This window comes from Alexandromys fortis, unplaced genomic scaffold, assembly GCF_014885135.2.
Source record: "Alexandromys fortis isolate MF-2015 unplaced genomic scaffold, M_Fortis_MF-2015_v1.1 scaffold_50, whole genome shotgun sequence".
Taxonomy (NCBI): domain Eukaryota; kingdom Metazoa; phylum Chordata; class Mammalia; order Rodentia; family Cricetidae; genus Alexandromys; species Alexandromys fortis.
Window position 1 is genome coordinate 3,504,885 of NW_026067932.1, and position 20,469 is coordinate 3,525,353.

Genomic DNA, 20,469 nt, shown 5'->3' on the forward strand with positions numbered 1-20,469 from the left:
CACACACACACACACACACACACACACACACACACACACACGAAGGAAGGAAGGAAGGAAGGAAGGAAGGAAGGAAGGAAGGAAGGAAGGAAGGCAGGCAGGCAGGCAGGCAGGCAGGCATGAACTTCTCTGTGAGCCTGGAATAACTGTCTCCAACAGGACCACGCTACTTCTCTCATATTTTTTACAGTTTCTTCACACTGCGGCCTGTAATTCTGAGATACTGCAAACAAAGATACAAAGCGAACAAGACCTCAAGCAAGCCTGCAGAAAGCATACATGGTCAAAGCCCAGCCAGCTATGCCAAGTCACTTGGGCACAGTTATTTCTTACATGTGATGCTTCATCTCGTCCAGTTTTGTTATTTATTATCTGTAATAAAAATATCATAACTCTGCAGGAGACATTCTCCATCCAAAATAATGCCTTTCGCTGAGAGCAGTTCCTCCCACGTAAGTCAGCCTGAAATTCCTTTTCTTTTCTTGCTTGCAATTATCTCTAATTACACCTCTTTGTTCTAGGGCAATAACTTGTTTTAAGATCACCACTCTGCATCCCCTGTACTTTTGGAGCATCAATAGAAACTTTCGGTTTAGTGCTTATTTGCTGTTTGTCATCTTTGTCAAACGTAAACTGGTATATCTGATTTATTTATTCACTGAACTTTCCTTTCTGTTTGAGAGGTACTGCAGAGAATTTATATTTATCACTTCCCAGGTTGTGTGTGTGTGTGTGTGTGTGTGTGTGTGTGTGTGTGAGAGAGAGAGAGAGAGAGAGAGAGAGAGAGAGAGAGAGAGAGAGAGAATGAGTGAGCAAGCGAGTATGTGTTGGGATGCTCTACTATTGAGCTATAGAGCTATATTGCCAGCTTTTTTTTTTTTTTGGAGACAGGCTTTCCCATGCAGCCCAGGCAAGGCTTGAACTTAAGATCTTCCTGCCCCGCCTCCCATTGCTGGAATTAGGTGTGTGCTACCATGTCCAGCCTTTACTGGCTCTTATTTATCAGTTTATAATGGTTCTTACAGGGAGAAGGTAAATGTTAATTTATGTTACTTAGTCTATTTAAAGAATTATCCTACTATGGTCGTTATGTTATATTGACTTTTTTCTATTTCTTTCATTTTCTTACCCCTGTTTTTTTTTGTTGTTTGTTTGTTTGTTTGGATTAAAACTAAAAAGCTGCCACACTGCTGGTTCTATTTAGAGTTCGCTTTTCAAAAAACAGTTACTTCATTTTGATGCTACCTTGGAATCATCCACGCTTGCTTTCAGAATTAAGCAGAGATGCCTGTGTTGTTCAGTGCCATAAAAATGAACCTAGATGGCTTTGCCAAATTTTACTTGGGAAGGAAGAGTCCCCCAGTGTGGGCTACTGTCCGAAGGGACTTCAGTGGCACCCGAGAAGCAGTGCCCTGGACACGCGAGGAGAGAACTGAAGATGTCTCTGGTTCCTAACTGTGTTTCCTGGTGAGGGTAACATTTTCACCTGTAAGATGAATGAGAAGGAGGGACCTCGTTGTACTAGAGGGGAAATGGAATAACGGATAGAAATATAAGTGAAGAGAACTGTGTGGGCTTTTAGCTCATGAACTGGCTACACGGGTAAACGGCGCAGGACAGAAAACCACGGCCCCATCCGAGGCGCTTGTCTTTCTCCTGCGCACTGAGTTCTTTTCGCCTCAGTTAGAAAGCAGAGGGTGGGAAGAAGCAAAGGGGCAAAGCGGCTTGGCTGACGGACTCACTCGTGTGTGTGTGTGACCGTAACTAAGGAGCCAGAGAGGATCTTAGTAAACACTTGATTTGGGGTTCAGAGCAGGGAGGGCGGGTTTATTTTTATTCGTCTGCTAAAAGGCAATTGGCTGGACTTATTCTGGCCACCAGGGATGAAGGGAGGGGTGCCGACCTCTCGGGAGGTGGCGGCTTTTTTCTTTATATATTGAGGAAGACTACGCAGTGGTTAAAAGGGTGCTTCTTGGCACTAAAGAAAAATCCATTACAAAAGAACTGACTGGGTGTGTCCGAAGAAGAGCTAATTCTGTTCAGCAAGGCATGTGTTCCAACATCTGTTTTAAACTTGCTCTGTGAAAGTGAGGAAAATTCGTACAGAGGCGTCACAGGGTGGCTGTCAGTCGTCCATGCCCTCTCGGTTTCACACCCACACAACACTTAATAAATTCTTGGGTGCTGAAAAGAAGGGGATGGGAAAGGAGAAAGCTGGGGAGGAATTGGATTCAAGGATTCTTTGAATGCCAAAGCAATACTATACCTACAGTATTTCAATGCTGCCCTGTTCCACAATAGGTCATTATAGGACTATAGTTTTATTATAATCCTAGACTCATTACAGCAATCTGCTTTAAAGAATCACCCCCCCCCCACACACACACACAATCTACATACTATGAATAAGAAGTTCTGTGATTGGAATTTCCAGATAAATGTTCTGAAATGGTTCCATAGAAAACAGACATCTTAGAGTTTTTTTTTTTTTTTTTTAAAATCACAGCTTATCTTGGAGAAAAGCAGGCTCTATGCTAAACATCTTCATGGGGGAAGACAACTAACATGGATGCTTCCCAGTGCTGGTGTGTGTTAGTGAATCAGAAGAAGAGCACGCCTAGCTGGAACTTCAGCAGTCAGTGCTTTAGGATTTTCTGCCCGAGGTATGGCTAATGCAGTGAGAAGACTGCACTGCAGGTGATTGTCAGCTCAGGGTCCTTCATCCCAGGGTGGCAGTGAACACAGCTAGCCCCAGAAACAGGTCTGGCGTAGCCAGTGGTTCTCAGAGGCCAGCAGGGAGACGGAAAGGCCACATGGGCATCCTCAAGGATGCTTGTAAGGAAGTGTGGGTCTGCGGATCACTTCCTGGTCTTCACCATCAGCACGCGCTCCCAGGTGATTCTAATCCCCATCCAGTGAGCACAGACGACAATGCTCACACTTGGAAGTGAACTGTGAAAGAGGCTGGACAGTGTGCAGAGGAGAGAAACATCCCACTTAATATCTGTTTGGTTTCCTAATGGAGAGCATTAGGGGCTTCGGATGTAGCTAAATGGTAGAGCACTTGCCTAGTATGTGAGTCCCTAATCAGTCTTCAGTATCTCCCACCCTCAAAATCTGGGAGCTTGAAACAGGCTAGGATGGAATATTAAAGCCATAGAAATTGGAAAATGCTACAAATTAAGATTCTATCTCTACCCCACTGAAAGACTGTGGTGGAACATTTGTTTAATGATGCAAGGATGTGTTGTATTCTTTTATGCTGCATATGTTTAACTCTGTGAAGCTGTGTTACTTTGCCTGTCTAAAACACCGGATTGGCCTAATAAAGAGCTGAACAGCCAATAGAGAGGCTGGAGTATGGATAGATGGGCCTGGCAGGCAGAGAGGATAAATAGGAGGAGAAATCTGGGAAGAAAAGATCGAGGAACGAGAAAAGGAGAGAGGACACCAGGGGCCAATCACCCTGCTACACATCAAGCCATGGAGTAAGAAGTAAAGAAAGGCATATAGAATAGAGAAAGATAAAAGCCCAGAGGAAAAAGATAGATGGGATAATTTAAGCTAAGAAAAGCTGACAAGAAACAAGCCAAGCTAAGGCCGGGCATTCATAAGAAAGAATAAGTCTCTATGTATTTATTTGGGAGATAGGTGGCATCCCCCACCACCACAAAGCGTACAGAGCAAAGGGCCAAAAAAGTTAAACAACCAACTACAGAAGACAGTACACCACTGGGTGCCACATGGCTTTTTCTCCCACTTTTAATACCCCTGCCATAACCAAACCAACATGGGGTTATAGTTACGTAAGAGAGCAGAGGTTCCCAAAGGGTCTCTCTGAGAGAAACCACTGTTCCTTAGAGTAGCTCAGTCGAGAGAGAGAGAGAGAGAGAGAGAGAGAGAGAGAGAGAGAGAGAGAGAGAGAGAGCTCTCCCTCTTCAGCCCTTAGCAACCACTTAGTTTGAGCCTGTTTCTGTTCTTAGCCCTGAATCCAGCTGGGAGACTCACATTTTCCCTTGGGTTTATAGACCTTAAATGCACTCACTGTCCTTCAAAAACACTTCTCTTCCTTCCTTGTGTAAATAAATTCCCTTTCAATGATCTCCACTTGTCTTAAACAAACAAACAGCATCCTGGGAATCCTCAGAAGTGAGCTGCTGGCCTGGAGATGTGTGGTGGTAGTTCCACCGGACGCTTGGGTAAGGCTGAAATAAAGAGGAAGTGAGAACGGACGCCTTCACTGCTCGCAGGAACGAATACGTTGACGGCAGAGCCGGGGCGGGGCTGTGTTTACTCAGGTTTGATGGATCTGTGACGCTAACGAAAGTGTGTGCAGAAGGTCCATCAGGAGAGTGAGAGACACAAGCACAGAACTCTAAGGAGGGCAACAAGCCCTTGGTTATTGTACAGGAAGCTAGCGACCCGAGAAGCCATTCCCAGTGTTGATGTCACTCTATTTGCCAACGAGCTAGGGTTCCAGGGTGGTGTCCTACTGAAGGTGTGGGAGCTGCTACTATGACTGACGGCACCAGTTTACTTTGTCCCTTAGATAACTCATTCAAGGCCACAGGGGCATTCCTTGACATCAGAAAGGAGGACGATAATTTCAGAGGAGGAGAAAAAAAAAAAAGAAAAAAGTCCATGTTGCAGGGGATTTCCTGAGACAGTCATCCTCAAAGTGCCCTCATTCTAGTCCCACCCTCTCCCTGGGGCACACAGTGCGTCTTTCCTCCCGTGACACAGAAATCCTAACGGTACTTTTGTCAAAGCACCTTTGCAAGAGTTCAGTGAGTTCACAGTCAGCCCGCTGGAGGGTGAACAGAGAGCTCTGCGCACCCGGTGCGCATCAGCCGGCGCTCACACCTCCCGTCGCCACCACTTCAGGGAACTGAAGTGATGATCTGCCCCTGTAAGTTTCTTCCCCGGTAAGCACGTGAGGCCTTTTCTGGAAGACCCTGACATCTTACAGACCCGGTGCTTGACACAGTATCTGGGGGGGGCGGGTGGGGGGGGACACACCATAAATGTCTTTAAGTGAAGTCTTCACTTAGATACAGCCACTTTAAGGAAGATTTATAGTGAAGAACAGCAAATTGGGCCTGGAAGTGTCTCAGTAAAGAAAACTTTAACCAGCTCATTTCCTAAATTGACGGTCTTAGGAAAACATCCCTTCTTGTAATTTCTCCTAACATTTCATGGAATTAGAGTCCTACAGGGAATCAGATACTTCTGTTTAGATGTCTGTTTTTCTCTCTTAGTCAACTTCTTAAAATTTGTTTTAGAATTCTAAGTTTATATGTACACAAATCGAGTTTAAAAATCTTGGGTTGATTTGCACGCTGGTTTGAGTAGATACTCTGGCTAACGCGTTTAAGCAATCTAACTCTAGAGAAGTGCTCCAGGACGTTTAATCTTCGTTGGAAAGCATTCTGCGGCCCTCTCGACCTCTAGTAAAATACAGCCGCATGGGGATTTGTGAAAGTGAGGCTTTGGTTTCATCTGGGTTGGGATCAGAGGCTCGGCATTTCTAAGCAGCTAGATGGTGCCGATGAGACCAGTGTCTGGACCACACACCGAGGGCAGGTTCCCCTGCTGCCTTGGTCAACTCAGTAGAACAAAAACAGTCAAATTGTTAATCCAAGGAAAATCGTACATGCTGCTGATGGAGCCACACAGGGAAGTAGTCTGGATTTTTTTTTTTTTGTTTTTTTTGTTTTTTAAAAATCAGCCTGTTTTCTGATGGAAAGAAGGCTCCTAACTAGTGGTTCTCTGTAAGGGCACGTCGTACAAGTCTGTACATCACACACACAGCAGATCTTGTGTGTCAGCAGAGTTAACAGCTAAAGAGGACACACAGGGCAGCAGTGGACGCGTGGACACTGGTGTGGAAATTGGTAAGGATGGCATTGCTGGACAGTGGTACAGAGAGGATCTGGGTAGAAGACCTGGATTGCTGTGTTCTGAGATGTACACTGCAGGCCCAGAAAGGGGAGATCAATAACTGGGTATGTATTCTGGGAGAATGTGGGCGTGGGTGTCTGTGCCCTAATCCGCCCTGGATTATTCGGTACAGGGAAGCTGTGGAGAATGGCAGGTCTCCCTACTACCCCACCCACCTCCTGGAAACCATCCTAAACCGTCAGTCGTTTTCATAATTCCCCTCCAGGATACACTAAGAACCATGCGCCTACTTGCTATCTAGTCATGATTTGCAATATGAATTATTAGTTTCATACTTTGGTCCTTTCAGGAGCCCAGAAGGGAAATGAATCTCAGGACGTCTTAAGAGGTCGAAGGACTCAATCAGACAAATGCGATTTGTGGATGTGTTTAGTTTTGTTCTGAGAATGTGTTCACAAATTAATAGAGTTTTCATTGAGGTATTGTTCTTCTGACTGGTTACAAGGAATCCTTTTTTTGTTGTTGTTGTTTTATAGTTTCTTCTTCTCTACCCTTCTTAGAAAACTCTGGATCTGAGAGTATTTTAGATCTTAACAAGCTAGAGGGGTTTGTTTTTGTTTTTGTTGTTTTAAAATAGCCTTTTTACACTTGGCAAGCATATGAATCATAGCTTGTCACAGAGCGGTAGCAGAAAGCAAAATAAAACAAAAACGAAAATTGAAGATATTCACTTGGGCTTCAATTCTGCCAATAAACCTTTCCACTTTTCTTTTTCTATCCATCAGGCTCATTAAAAATTGAGTTCCACCTGTTTAAATTCTTCGTGTATTTTTTTTTGTCTTTTTATTTTACAAAAGCCAAACAAATTTTTTAAAAAATAGGAAGAGCTAGAGAGATGGTTTAAAGGGCAAAAACACTTGCCATGTAAGCCTGACAACTTGAATTTGAATTCCTGGAACCCATAATTAAAACAAAACAAAACAGACCCTAAGAGAGACATACATAGATCTAATCTACATGAGAAGTAGAAAAAGACAAGATCTCCTGAGTAAACTGGGAGCATGGGAACATTGGGGGAGGGTTGAAGGGGAGGGGAGAGGCAGGGGGGAGAGCAGAGAAAAATGTAGAGCTCAATAAAAATCAATAAAAAAAATTCCAAACAAAACATACAAAACAGAAAACAGGGTTCAGGGAGGAGTAGAGGCTGGAGAAATAGCTCAGCAATGAAGCTCACTTGATCCTGCTGGGCAGTGGTGGTGCATGCCTTTAATTCCAGCACTTGGGAAGCAGAAACAGGTGGATCTCTGTGAGTTAGAGGCTAGCCTGGTCTACAGAGTGAGTTCCAGGACAGCCAGGACTACCCAAAGAAACCCTGTCACAAACAAACAAACGAAAAGATCGTTTGTTGCCCTAAGAGAAGACTTGAGTTTGGTTCTCAGCACGTATGGTGGTTCACAACCACCCTGAACTCCAACTGCAAGGAATCTGACGCCCTCTTCTGGTCTTTGAGGGCACTTGCATTCGTGTGCACATAGCCACACACAGACACACACAGACACACACAGACAGAATTGAAAATAAGAAAAATCTCTGAAACAGCGTAGATACAGTGGAGCGCATTTGCAATCCCAGCATTCCTATGGTGAGAAGAGAGGTAGAGATGGGAGCAGGGAATCTATTGGAAGTGTGTGGGCCAACTCGCCATTAGTCTAGAGCACCGCAGCGGAAGCGTTTCTATGGCATGATAAAGTGTTAAACACGTTATCTTAAGAGTTTATTATATCTTAGTTCCCATTTCAACACTACAAGGAAGACTTTGGCATCTAAGAAACTGGAGACCAAAGAACTTTTGATAACTGGCATAGGATCAGAAACAGCCAGGAAGTGGCCGTGAACTCGCCTACTCTGCATGTGTTTCAAGCCTGTTCAGATGAGAGTTTGAATACAAGCAAGGATCTGGGTAACTTAGTATTCTTAGTGCAGTTCTCTGAGGCGGGTCCAGATCTGGAGTCGGTAGGAAAGGGTGAGCCTCGCTGTCCTCCACCCTCCACTGCTTAAGAAATGAAGCTTGCCAAAAGAAACCCAATAAACTGCATGTGGAGATTTCACCAATTCCCTGAATTTCAAAATACGTATTTTTATCCCAGGCTGGACTTGAATTCATGACCTTCCTGCGTCTGCCTCCTCTGCAAATCCTACTGGTGCGTACCACCACAACCGGTTAAACTATGCGTTTTAAAGAGCATTTTTTTTCCTTTAAAAGAGGAGTTGGGGTGGAGTGGGTGGGATGGGGTCCCATGGGGTCCCAGAGCGCTTATTTCCCATTATATTGCTTCAGTCCCGTCATTGATTTCAAGTCAGAACCTGGAGTCCTCAGTAAAAATAACAGGTGTGATCATGAACTGCCATTGACGGGGAGTGGTTCCTCTAGCCTAATAACTTCTAGTTGAGAGGCTTTACAGATCCCATCGTGGCATTTTAAGCTTTGCTCGCCACGGGGCAATGCCTTGGCTCTGTACGCACGCGTCGCACGTGTGGCGACGCCACGCACAGGAGCAGACCTTTGAAAATTCTATTCGCTCTTCAAGAAAACTTCTGGGAGCTATGCCAACAGAGAGGCCGAACTGAGCCTGTGGGTACAGTGTTTTAAGAGAGAGCATACAATTATTATGCCCTGAATCAGCCATGATAACAGGGTGGGTACGTTTGAGCCGTGTCAACGGAAGTTCATTCATAATGGAGTGAAAACCCTTGGTTGTTTTCAGGTGTCTAAGGTCGACGTTCAGGTGAACAGTAGCGCATCCGAAGGGTCAGGGACCATTCTCTTTCATCATCATGGTTTGTCCTATTGTGTACCCTATACTCACATTTCCCCCCTTCTTCACCGCTCCTACGGCTTCTCATATTCTCTGGCGCTAAAGAAACTTCTTTATCAGGACAAGAATGGGAGATTCCCCTTCACGAACACTGGACCGTTTTTTAACTGAACAGGCTGAAAATTCTTGGCTCCTCTTGATAAGAAATTAGCTGATCTCCCCGAGTGTATTGTCTGAGGATTTCATAAACCTGCTCCCGCGGGCCAGCAAAGGGAAGGCTAAGTGAGATGGGTCGGGTTTGCACCGATCACTTTCGGCACCACGCACGGCACGCACGCGCTCACCTTTGCAGGCATCTGGGGCGGAGAAAGGTCGCCTGAGGTCCCGGTAGAAGCCCGGCTTACAGCGCTGGCAGTGCTGACCTTCGGTGTTGTGCTGGCAGTTGGTGCAGACGCCCCCGCTGCGGTTCCCCGACGCCTCCCACACCTGGCTGTCGAAGTGACAGGTGTCTGCGTGCCCGTTGCACTTGCAGGCTGGCGACAAAACAAACGGGAGGGACATAAAAAACACTGGTGATCGAGATGTGAAGCTAGGATCAAGTTCAATTTAAATTTTATTTATTTACAGAAGAGGATCTAGCACAATAATAAAAGCAATACAAAAAGGAATATATTAAGAGCTAACTGGCTTTCCCTTGATCGGGATTCCACTTTTATTTTATACTTCTCATCTGACTTTTCACTTTTCATTACACGTTGGTCTTCTAAAGGGTTGGTATATGCATGAAGGTCATCACGATGGTCGGTGTGGCTTGTTAGCGGGACAGAGTCTAGATCACTTGGGAAATTAGCCTCAGCATGCCTGGAAATTATCTTCAGTGTGTTCATTGTTGTGGGAGGACCCATCATAGCTGTGGACCAGGCCAATCCTTGGGCAGGGAGTTTGGAGAAAAGAGTTGAGCACTCAACAGGCATTCCCCGTTGCCTGTTTTCTGACTGTGGATGCAGTGTGATGTGACCACCTGCTTCAAGTCCCTGTACTTGACTTTCCTGCCTGTCCCCTTGAACCGTATGCCAGAATAAGCCCCTTAGGTGGCTTTTGTCAGAGTAACCAAACACGGCAACAGGAAAAGAAACCAAAACATCTATCAGAGTGAAGGAAGATACGTCCATCCAGGCAAAGACATTCCAGTTACTCTGAGGTTGGCATTTATTTTGGAAAGATATTTGAGCGGTTACCAGTATTCCTCTCTGATGGTGCCCTTTGACCTTGTCCATTCCTGCTACTTTCTCAGGATCAGTGGATCTCTTGCCTCTGGGGAGAAAACCTAAGACTCTTGGCATTATTTGGAAAATACAGGTATTGCAGGCACAAACCATAATTCATGCTCGCCCATGAGCCTGGAAAGAAACGCCTGGAGGATAGTGAACAGAGCCTAAGTACCTCGCTCTTGTGGTACTAAGATCAAGGTCTTCACATGTGCTAGGTGCTGTGTGTGTGTGTGTGAGAGAGAGCGCGCACGAGTGTCCTTCCTTCCACAGTGTGGAGCCTGGGGATTGAACTTGGGTCAACAGGCTTGGTGGCAAGCACCTTTACACGTTGAGTCTTATCGCTGGCCCACCGTTTTACACTTTATTTGGAGACAGAGTCTCACTTAGCTGCCCTGGCTGTCCTTGAAGTCACTTTATAGCCCTGGCAGGCTTTGATCTTGGGATTCTCCTGCTTCAGCCTTCCAAGTAACTGAGATGAGGGGCCTGAGCCATCAGGACTTGGTTTAAGTTTACTTTCGTGGAGTGTTGTCCTTTGGTGACTCTAAGGAACTCTGCTATTGAAACTTCAGTTTATAGAGGAGGCCTCCATGCTCCTTATGTAATAATTTCTCAATGGTATCTCTGAGCTTATCAGTCTTTAGCTCCCTGTGACAGTCGAGGTGTCTATGTGTAGTTAGATACACACTGGGTTCCCATGGAAAGGACTAGAATGGCACTCTAGGAATTTAGGAGAAATTCTTTAGATTCTCTTGATAAATGATTTAGAATAAGAATCCAGACATCCCCTCCACCCCACCCTGGAAGTCAACTGTATTTGAAAACGCTAGTGCTATTTTTTCCCCCTTGTTTCCTCGACCTGTCATGGTATTTTTCCCAGACTCATATCTTTAAAAGGCATAAGGCAATTTGATATTTATGCTTAGAGGAAATCCTTTATATTTCTTAGAAACAAATCCATTCCAATTCCAGATTTTGTATGGGGAGAGATTTCTCGGAAACTTTATTCAAAGAGCAAACAGTTTCAAATCTGGCAATAGGACCGAGTGGACAAGAATGTGCTAACTGCTTGGACACTTTGGAGGACCCAAATGCTGTCCCTGAGAACCTGAGGTGTACAAACATGAGTAGATACAAGATTTAAACATTCTCCTAAGACAGGCTTGGGACTGGAAACATTTCAGTGAGCACGTGTGTTTCTCAGGACAGCTGGCCACTTGAATGCTAACCCGGATATCATTGGACCACACTCTGCACATTGTAGTCTGGAAAGGGAACAATGGTTCATCTTCCCATGGCCTATCTTCTCTTCTCCAAATGCAACCCCAAAATCAGTCCTAGTAAACAACCCCATTCTTGACTTCCTGGGTTAATTTCAGGTCTAATCCACCAGTGGGGATCGTATCTAATAGGACCCCCGAAGACATGGGATCAAATCCCCCTTCCTTCATTTCCTAAACTCTGGCAAGACATTTAATCTTACTGAGCCTCAGTTTCCCGATTTCTAAAACAGGACTGACACCATCTTCTCTCTGGGGTTGTTTTGTAAGCTGAATTTAGAAGAAGCTGTCTTCGTGTTTCGTTCAGTGCCACAGCTACGCGAGCGGCGGGACACTGCAACCCTTAGTTGCTCTTGTGTCTACTCGCTGTGTATCACTGTCAAGTTCTCAAGGACAGCTTTTAGGTCCCGCGAGGATCCAAGCGAACAGACAGCACATTCTTGGCCACTCAGTCCTATTGGCTGCGAACTAACTGTTTCCAATGGCTGGAGTCGTGCTGGGCAGCGATATGGCTGTGTTTGTGTATAGCTTCTGTCGTCCACCACTTTATATTGTGTTTCAAGAGATAACAAGGAATTCACAGATAAGTGTCGTCCACAAAGAAGGCTTTTAAATAGCGGAGGTTGATACTTACTTCTGCACTCGTTAGGGGCCCCCGTTCTGCCATCGGCTGCCTCCCAGGGCCGGTCGTTGTACAATGGCGCACAGTGCTGACAGTGGCTGCCGGCTGTGTTGTGTTTGCACATGCATTTCCCGTGCACCTACGAGCAACGTTAGGGCAGAGCTGTGAGCATGGGCCGCGTCGCTAAGGGAGAAATTCTCCCTCCGCTCCCTCTCCGCACCCGTTGCTTTAGCCAGAAGACATAGATTTATTTATTTTTTTAAGAAGTTAGCTAGTGTGAGGAAAAATATTTTTAGTCTGTTTTGTGATTAACGAAAGGAAGGAAGGAAGGAAGGAAGGAAGGAAGGAAGGAAGGAAGGAAGGAAGACTGCTTTTTCTTGACTATAGAATCTATGGCCGTAATGAGAAATTCTGCGGTATTGGCTAAGTATTTAAGTCAATTTTATTTATTTTTTAAATATTTATTTATTTATTTATTATGTATACAGGGTTCTGCCTGTATGCCTTTAGGCCAGAAGAGGGCACCAGACCCCATTACAGATGGCTGTGAGCCACCATGTGGTTGCTGGGAATTGAACTCAGGATCTTTGGAAGAGCAGGCACCGCTCTTAACCTCTGAGCCATCTCTCCAGCCCCTTTAAGTCAGTTTTAATATCCTTAGTTTAAAGAAAAAATTCTTAGCATAAAATAATGTAGCTTTACTGCAGAAAATTTAGAAATTTGTAATCTTTTCAAAAATATTAATATAAATATTTGAATATATATATTTCTAGCACCTTAAAATGCAATTAAGGACTTTTCTACAAAACATGTTAGGAACATGTGGCTTTGTGGTAGTGTATGTGCCTAGCATGTGCAAGACTCCGGGGTTCAATCCTCAGGCTGCTATCCAAAAAAGGAAAAGGAAATCTGTATGCTTTCTTTAGCATTCTTGTATATCAGACATCCTCTTGTGTGAGTAACAATTTAATTGAGCAGTCCCCTACTTCTTTATCACAAAGGCTTAAACTCATGGTATATTCAGCACGACAGTGAATATCCCTGTAGATCAACTTGTATATACTTGTATAAATTTGTGTAACTCTTTACTTCTCCTAAATGTATTTCCTAGAAGTAAAATTAATCAAAGAGCCGAAGAAATATTGCTAAGACTTTGAATACACTTTATTATAATTACTGGGCTTTTCTTTTGACCCCATGACTGAATTCTGGGGGGTCATCTAAAATACCATGTTTCTCAGAGAAGAATGCTTCTGTAGAATTCTTAAGGAAATATTTTTGGCCCTTATTTCAATGATAACGTTAGAAAATACCTTGTATCATCATGTATCACCCAGAAAGCCCTCATTTCACTGATAATGTTAGCAAATACTTTGGATCATCACGTATCACTAAGAATTACCATGGCGTCCAGGGCCAAAATGCGTCTCTGGATACTGATACAGTGACTGTAGAGGTGGGACTTTGTAACGCAACTCTGAACGGGTTCCATAAATACAAAGCTACAATTTTCTCCTGAAAAACAGGTCTTAAAATGACTGAACATTAAGGTAACAAATCTTGTCAACCAGTCAATGAATGCTTATTGATGCTCTAGAAGGGACAGTCACGATGGGGCACTGAGTTTGGTACACAAAGCGTCACTTCTCTATTTTTTAAAATATTCATTCATTTATTTATTATGTATACAATATTCTGTCTGTGTGTATGCTTGCAGGCCAGAAGAGAGCACCAGACCTCATTACAGATGGTTGTGAGCCACCATGTGGTTGCTGGGAATTGAACTCAGGACCTTTGGAAGAGCAGGCAATGCTCTTAACCTCTGAGCCATCTCTCCAGCCACAACACATTAAAGATTTTTAGGGAATGATGTAAGTAGGAAGTGTATTAGAGCTACACTTTCTTTTTTTTTTTTTTTTGCGTTCAAGAAAAACATCTTTCTACCTTCTTTCTTCTTGCCTAATAATATACTTTTTCTTTCCTTTCCTCTTTGATTGTTCTTTACTCCTGCCCCCCCCAACTTATGTCTCCCAATAGCCAGCGACACCACCTGTACTTTCTGATAATATTTGAAATCTTAAAAGGTAATTATATTTATTCCTTGTTTGTATCTTTTCAAGCTTTTTAGCATCCATTTACCAAGAGTTATAGGAAGATGATATTGAAAGGTGCTGTTAATTTTCTTTACAGGAACTCAACTGTTGCCAAGAATTCAGTTTACCAAGTCTAGTCTTGGCATGTTCAAACCCAATATATAATTTAACCCAACGCATAGGTTATTCTGTCCCACGAATTTTAGGTCTCAGGAGGTCACAGACATTTGGGGTAACGTCATCAAACATTCATGCATATCATAGGATAATATTGACAGGTCTGTTCCATCCGGAGCATTTTTTTGCTCCCATCTGCCAGGGACTGAAATGGACCTCCCAGGGTCTGAGGATGCTGGGACAGCAAATTTTTGTGCACATAGAAAAAAAAATCAAGGAGCTGTCATTTTGCGAATTACCAAAAATAGCTGTAAATCATTACCCAGACAGTTCGAAACAAGAAATCCTTTCTCAGCAAGAGAACCCTTGCCGTTCAAGCTTGAAAGATCACCCACTATTTGATGCTCGTGAAAAATGTGCAAGGAAAACTAGGTCTTCCTCGGAGACCAAACAGAAAAGGGAAACTTCAGTAATAAGTTAAACATCACTCCTATCTGGTACACAAACATGAACGAAGCAAAGGGTAAGAAAGTGGAGTTGTGCCCCAAAGAGTTCATCTAACGCTGCCGTCTGGTTGTCTAACTAGAAAAGGAGGAATAAATCTTGACTACAGAACCACAGTTTCTAATTATATGAGGTATTCGAATATTGTAGGAGTTTCAGAAACGCCTCTGTTAATGTCAAGAAGACTTTTCTCTTTCAGTATCCAAAGGGTTCTCCCCCCCTGCTGAGACAGGGTTTCTCTGTGTAGCCTTGGCTGTCCTGGAACTCACTGTAGACCAGCTCGCCTCAAACTCGCAGAGATCCCCCTGCCTCTGTCTCTCGAATGCTGGGGTTGGAGGCTTGTGCTACCACCACCCAGCCAAAGTTTTTATAATTACACACAAGTCTGTTTACCACTAAAATCAACCCGTTTTCTACTCATTTTGAGCACACTCCTCTACTTGTGCAGACTTGAAACAAGTCATTCGAGGAATTGCTGGACCAGTGTGTTCATTATGAGCCGTGTGGTTTCATTACGATAGGTGTATATTAAAACCAGAGAGATAAAGGAAAATGAAAATGTCGTCTTTTCACACTTGAAGCTACCTACACACGTAAGAATTTCGGCAGGGCCAAAAATCAGGCATGCCGTTTAGATCCTTTGTCAGAAGATGGGTCTGGGACAGCAAAGTTTCTTTCTTTCCTTTCTAATGGTCCATTTTGGCTTTCAGTGGTCATCTGTCATGTGTCTGAGGACATTGGTCATGACAAGAGATGGTGGCAATCTGGTTACAGATGGTATTAAGCACCTGTGATTGAACAATCGGTTATTTGTATGCAGATTTTAAATATAGATTCTAAAACAAGATTGATATTTCTTTTAATTATGTATCTGTATCTGTGTGTCTGCACATAGGTGTATAACACATGCTGGCACCTACAGACTGCAGGAGAGGGCATCAGATCCCCTGAAGCCGGAGTTACAGGCAGTTGTGAACCTCTAAATGGGTGCTGGAAACCAAATTTGGGCCCTCCGCAAGAGCAGTACACACTCCTAACCACCGAGCCATCTCTCCAGCCCAAAGATGTTATAGAATATTTAATTATGAGATGGAAGCATGGCTTAGCTCACCTTTAAAAAAAACTTCGGGGTCCTTAAAAAAAATGCAATATCAAAGCCTATGACTTTGTCCTCTGAATGTTGTGCAGCTGTAGGCACAAGAGTAACAAGTCACAATCCACAGTCCTTCCTGGACTGTCAGAGGGTTCTGCTGCCCTCTCAGCCATGCTAGAAATTCCTGATGTGAAACACGGAAGAGCCAAGAGCGTTTTTCTTATTTCTTGCCCTGTGTCGCACAGATAAAGGAATAAACGTGTATAGTCTAGAGATGGAGCTTCGTCTGACCTAGAGACCACCAAAGTCATCTTAAAGATTGTTCTAGTTACTTCTCCCCAAGAGCCACATACTTTGCTACCTAGTGACGATGTTCCCTGTGGACGCTCACCATATCAAAAGGGCTCGCGTTCCACAGGATCCGATATTAAGTTCATTAGGGAACGTCTGACAAAACCAGTTCCCTACCACTTCTGAGAAAGAAGGTTCAGCCACTGTCTGAGTCTTTTATTCAGATCCTCCAGAAAACAACCGTGTAAGTTAATGGGAAACGTGTTTTGTAACTTCATACTGAGAAATGGTTGAATTTCAAAAATGGAGTGATTTTGTCTGTGATAATTTGTGTACCTGTGATTTTATTTCATTACTGTGCAACTCTGAATTCCAGTAGAAAATTAATGTTGCTTCATACCAACATCAAAACTTAAAAAATAAAAAAGCATTTGTGAAAGAAGAGCATCTGGGAGCCAAGAGCAATGCACACTTGACGGCGGCGGTGATAGCGGTGGTGGTGGAGGCAGTGGCGGTGGAGCCTCTGTTGACCTCTAACGGATTATCTAGAGAGTGGAGAGAAGTTGTGTGGCCTCTTCAGACCAAATGGGGAAGAAACGCTGATTACTTTCTGAGGAGAAAGTAGATTCCTGTTAGAAAAAAGGGTTAGTTTCTAAAGGAATGAACTTCCTTTGTATGAAAGAGAGAAATTTTCTCCCTCTCCCCCCAAGACAGGGATTTCTCTGTGTAATAGTCCTTGCGGTCTCAGCACTAGCTCTTGTAGACCAGGCTGGCTTTGAACTCACAGAGATCCGCCTGTCTCTGCCTCCGAGGTGCTGGGATTAAAGGCGTGCTCCACCACCGCCCAGCTGAAGAGAGGAATTCTAAAGACAGGCTAGCCCGTTGGAATCTACTCTTCTTCTGTGGGACAAAAACACACACAGCAACACACTACAACCCATGAACAGGAAGCCCCGCGAGCAAAACACATCTTTTCATTAAAAAATAAACCACGCCCTTTCCCACCCGAAGCCTGCGCGTTTTCATTTGACGGAAGAAGAGAAGATAGAACTTCAGAGCGAGTTTGGTGGAAAAGGAGCTTGCAGCATCCTGTCAGGATGGACGAAATAGGGTGAGGGGGGGTTCCAATCCTTGCCTAATAGTACAGCCTGGGAGAAGACAAGGAAAAAACGGGCAGCTATGTAGTTTTTTTCCTTGGGCTGTACCAGAACACCAAAGAAAACAGCTTGTATCCGAAAGCGTGGGCTGCGCGGCTAGGTTGAGAGGTAAAAGCGATTACGAACACAGACTATTGGTTCCTAATTAAGACCGCTCTTCCCACCCAGCTTGAACCCTGAAATGCTTCTCGGAGGCGTCTGTCCTTCCAATTCTCACGATGGGTCAGGTTCCAGAGCTCTTGACAAAAATACCCCTTAAGTGGTTACTGAAAACCCTAGCCGCAGGGATTATAAATATCGGTTTTTAATCCTACGACTGGAGACAGAGTTGCTTGGAGGAGGAACGGACATCCTGGAGGAATGGAAAGGAATGTCCTAGGCGGAGAGGAAGAGGGCCAAAGGCAGACTTTGCCCACTTCGTTAATTTGCCCAGACCAGGCCTTGACTGACACTTGGGAAAAAGCATGAATGGGGCCAATGCAAATTTCCGAAGGAACTGCTAAGCTTTTTATGCTCTTGTGTGTGAGAACCAGAATGCTTATCTCTCTCCGTGAGATTAAAAGCTCCTGCAGGGAACAGTGGCTTTGGCTTTTTTTTTTTTTTTTTAAATTTCCAGTAAGTGAAATATAATAGGCTGTCAGTAAATATGCGCTGTTTTCCTTCAGTTGATATATGTTTAGCAGGACCTGGAGGACCTTAGCCATTTATTTCAAACTGCCGAGAAGGCTGGGAGTTAGCCATGCTTGTGAAGTGGGCATGAGATCGCTACAGTTGTTTAGCGAATCCGGTATGAGCAAGGCACTTGCTACAATGGCTACATTAGCTTGCACCCGAGTGTCTCTGAGAGACCCACGGCACTGTGATCTGCCATGGGGTGATAGGGAATTAATAATCATCACCATAGTAGTGATTATACTGCACGGCTTCTACAATGTGCCATGCGCTGTCCTAGGCACCGTATAAATATTAATTAACTTGGTTCACACAAAAACCTTATTAGAAGGCGGGAATAATTGGCATTGCCCACTTTCAGGACAGATTAAACCAAGGCCCAGAGGGCTTAAGCACTTTGTCCAAATGTCAAAACCTCAAAGACTGGTAGAATGACTTGAAGTCTAGCAGCCTTACTCCTGAGTTTCCAACCTAACCCCTGTTTGGAAGACCTAGAGAGTAGATTTTGAGGACCCACTTGGCCCAAGCCAGTTCAGAGTGATCCCTGGATGATGTTGGTGTGTCCCAAGCCAGTTTGCCCTTCAAGAGCTTTTTAGGAAGCTGGTGAGATGGTTCAGAAGCTGAGAATGTTGCCTGCCAGATTCCAACCTGAATCTGATCTCTAAAGTCCACAGGGTGACGTGCATATTCCTGTGTGTAGGTATGCATAAGTACATGTTTACACACACGTACACATTTTTTTTTTAAAAAAAAAAAAGAACAGAGTGCTTCAGGATAGAGTTGGAATGGATCTCTGGTGAAGCCAGCTGTTTTGGGGGCAAAGGAATACAGGAAGATTTGCCAATTTCCCACATCTGCCACAAGTACGTATCCGGCAAGCAAGGGTGGAGAAAAACATAAGAAACGCACTGGTTGCACACAAAACCTTTCTATCCGAGCACTGGTTCCAACCAGTGCTGGTTGCGCAAGCCTTTAATCCCAGCACTTGAGAAACAGAGGAAGCTGGATCTCCGTGAGTTCAAGGCCAGGCTGCTCTACAGAAGGAGTTCTAGGACAGCCAAGGCTACACAGGAAACCCTGCCTCTCTCCCTCCTCCTCCAAAAGAGTTGGAGTACAGGAAAGAACACTGTAAAGTGTTGTGTTCTGGACGCGACATGGCAGTTGCACCCATGACCGCACAGTAGCCCTGGCTCTCTGCATAGGGCCTGCATGAACATTCCAGCGTGGATAGGGAAGGGGCTTATAAGACCCCCACCTGTCCTGAGGGAACCCATGGGCAGTTAAAGGTTGCAAAGGCAAGGGAAATAGGACCCCTCAGTGGTGTGGCCACTGAATATTGCCCTCATCTGAATAAATGACGCCCATCCAAGTTCATCCAGCCTACTTAATAAAGCAACCAACCAAACAAATGAAAACAAAAACACAGTAAGTGAAAAACTATAACCCCCCTCCTACCCAATCTTTACAATGTTATCTATTATCTGGCTATCATCTATCTATCTATCTATCTATCTATCTATCTATCTATCTATCTATCTATCTATCTACCTACCTACCTACCTACCTATCTATCTATCTATCTATCTATCTATCTATCTATCTATCTATCTATCTATCTATCTAGATATAAGAGTGTTTTACACAAATGTGTATCTGTGCACCACATGCACACAGTGCTCTCAAAGACCAGAAGAAGGTGTTAGACCGCCTGAGACTGGAATCATAAATGGTTATGAGCCTTCCATGTGGGTGCTGGGACTGGAACCTGTGTCCTCTGGAAGAGCAACCAGTGCTCTTAACGACTGAGTTATCACTCCTGCCCAAACACACTCAGTTTTTTTAAAAAGCCAAATGAAAGAAGTTAATTATTCTCCTTGTATAGCTTTCTCATTCTCAATACTATGGGTTTTTGTTTGTTTTTTAATAAGTGAGCAGAACAATTTAAATGTTGGGCTCTTAAGTAATTATAAGTAAGATGCTCTTCTACATCATGGAAACATAAGTGGAACAAAGCAAATCTCTCCTTCCTGAGGCCAGGGACCAGGAGTACTTCTGTTTGTGGCAGAGGACTGGAGAGTCCCAGATAGCCTCGTTTTGGAAACCCCACTCCCTGAAGGATCTTTCTTTGCCCTATTTTCAATTTAATTATCCAAATTTCTTCTGCTGGGAAAAAAAAAGTAGTGAAGAAAAACTCTTAAATAGGGGAGGGGAACCCCACTTGGCTAAGTATCCTAGCCAGGGAAGCCTTCTGGGCCGATTTGAGTTTTATTATCATTGGGCTGTTTTACAGCTCTGTAAACTGTAGAAAACCAATAATTCAAGTGTTTCTTATCCACAGAAGCCAAATCAGTTGTATTAGAGAGTACATTGTGTTGAAAGAATATGAATGGGGGCTGGAGAGATGGCTCAGTGGTTAAGAGCATTGCCTGCTCTTCCAAAGGTCCTGAGTTCAATTCCCAGCAACCACATGGTGGCTCACAACCATCTGTAATAAGGTCTGGTGCCCTCTTCTGGCCTTCTTCATACACACAGATAGACTATTGTATACATAATAAATATTAAATATTAAAAAAAAAGAATATGAATGATTATTGACTTATTATGTAGCCCAGGCTTGCCTCTAACTAAGCAATCCTCCTGCCCTTAGCCTTCCAT

General features: G+C 44.0%; 1 protein-coding gene across 2 annotated transcripts in view; it reads right to left on the reverse strand.

Annotated features, from left to right (window-relative positions):
• Ntn4 (netrin 4) overlaps positions 1–20,469 on the reverse strand; it is a 100,333-nt gene that overhangs the window by 20,151 nt on the left and 59,713 nt on the right. For both annotated transcript variants that reach the window (XM_050145633.1, XM_050145632.1), the window contains exons 4-5: positions 11,900–12,026; positions 9,062–9,250 (exon numbers count right to left, since the gene is read on the reverse strand). In XM_050145633.1, the coding sequence (XP_050001590.1) occupies positions 9,062–9,250; positions 11,900–12,026 (316 nt within the window). The remainder of the gene's footprint in view (positions 1–9,061; positions 9,251–11,899; positions 12,027–20,469) is intronic.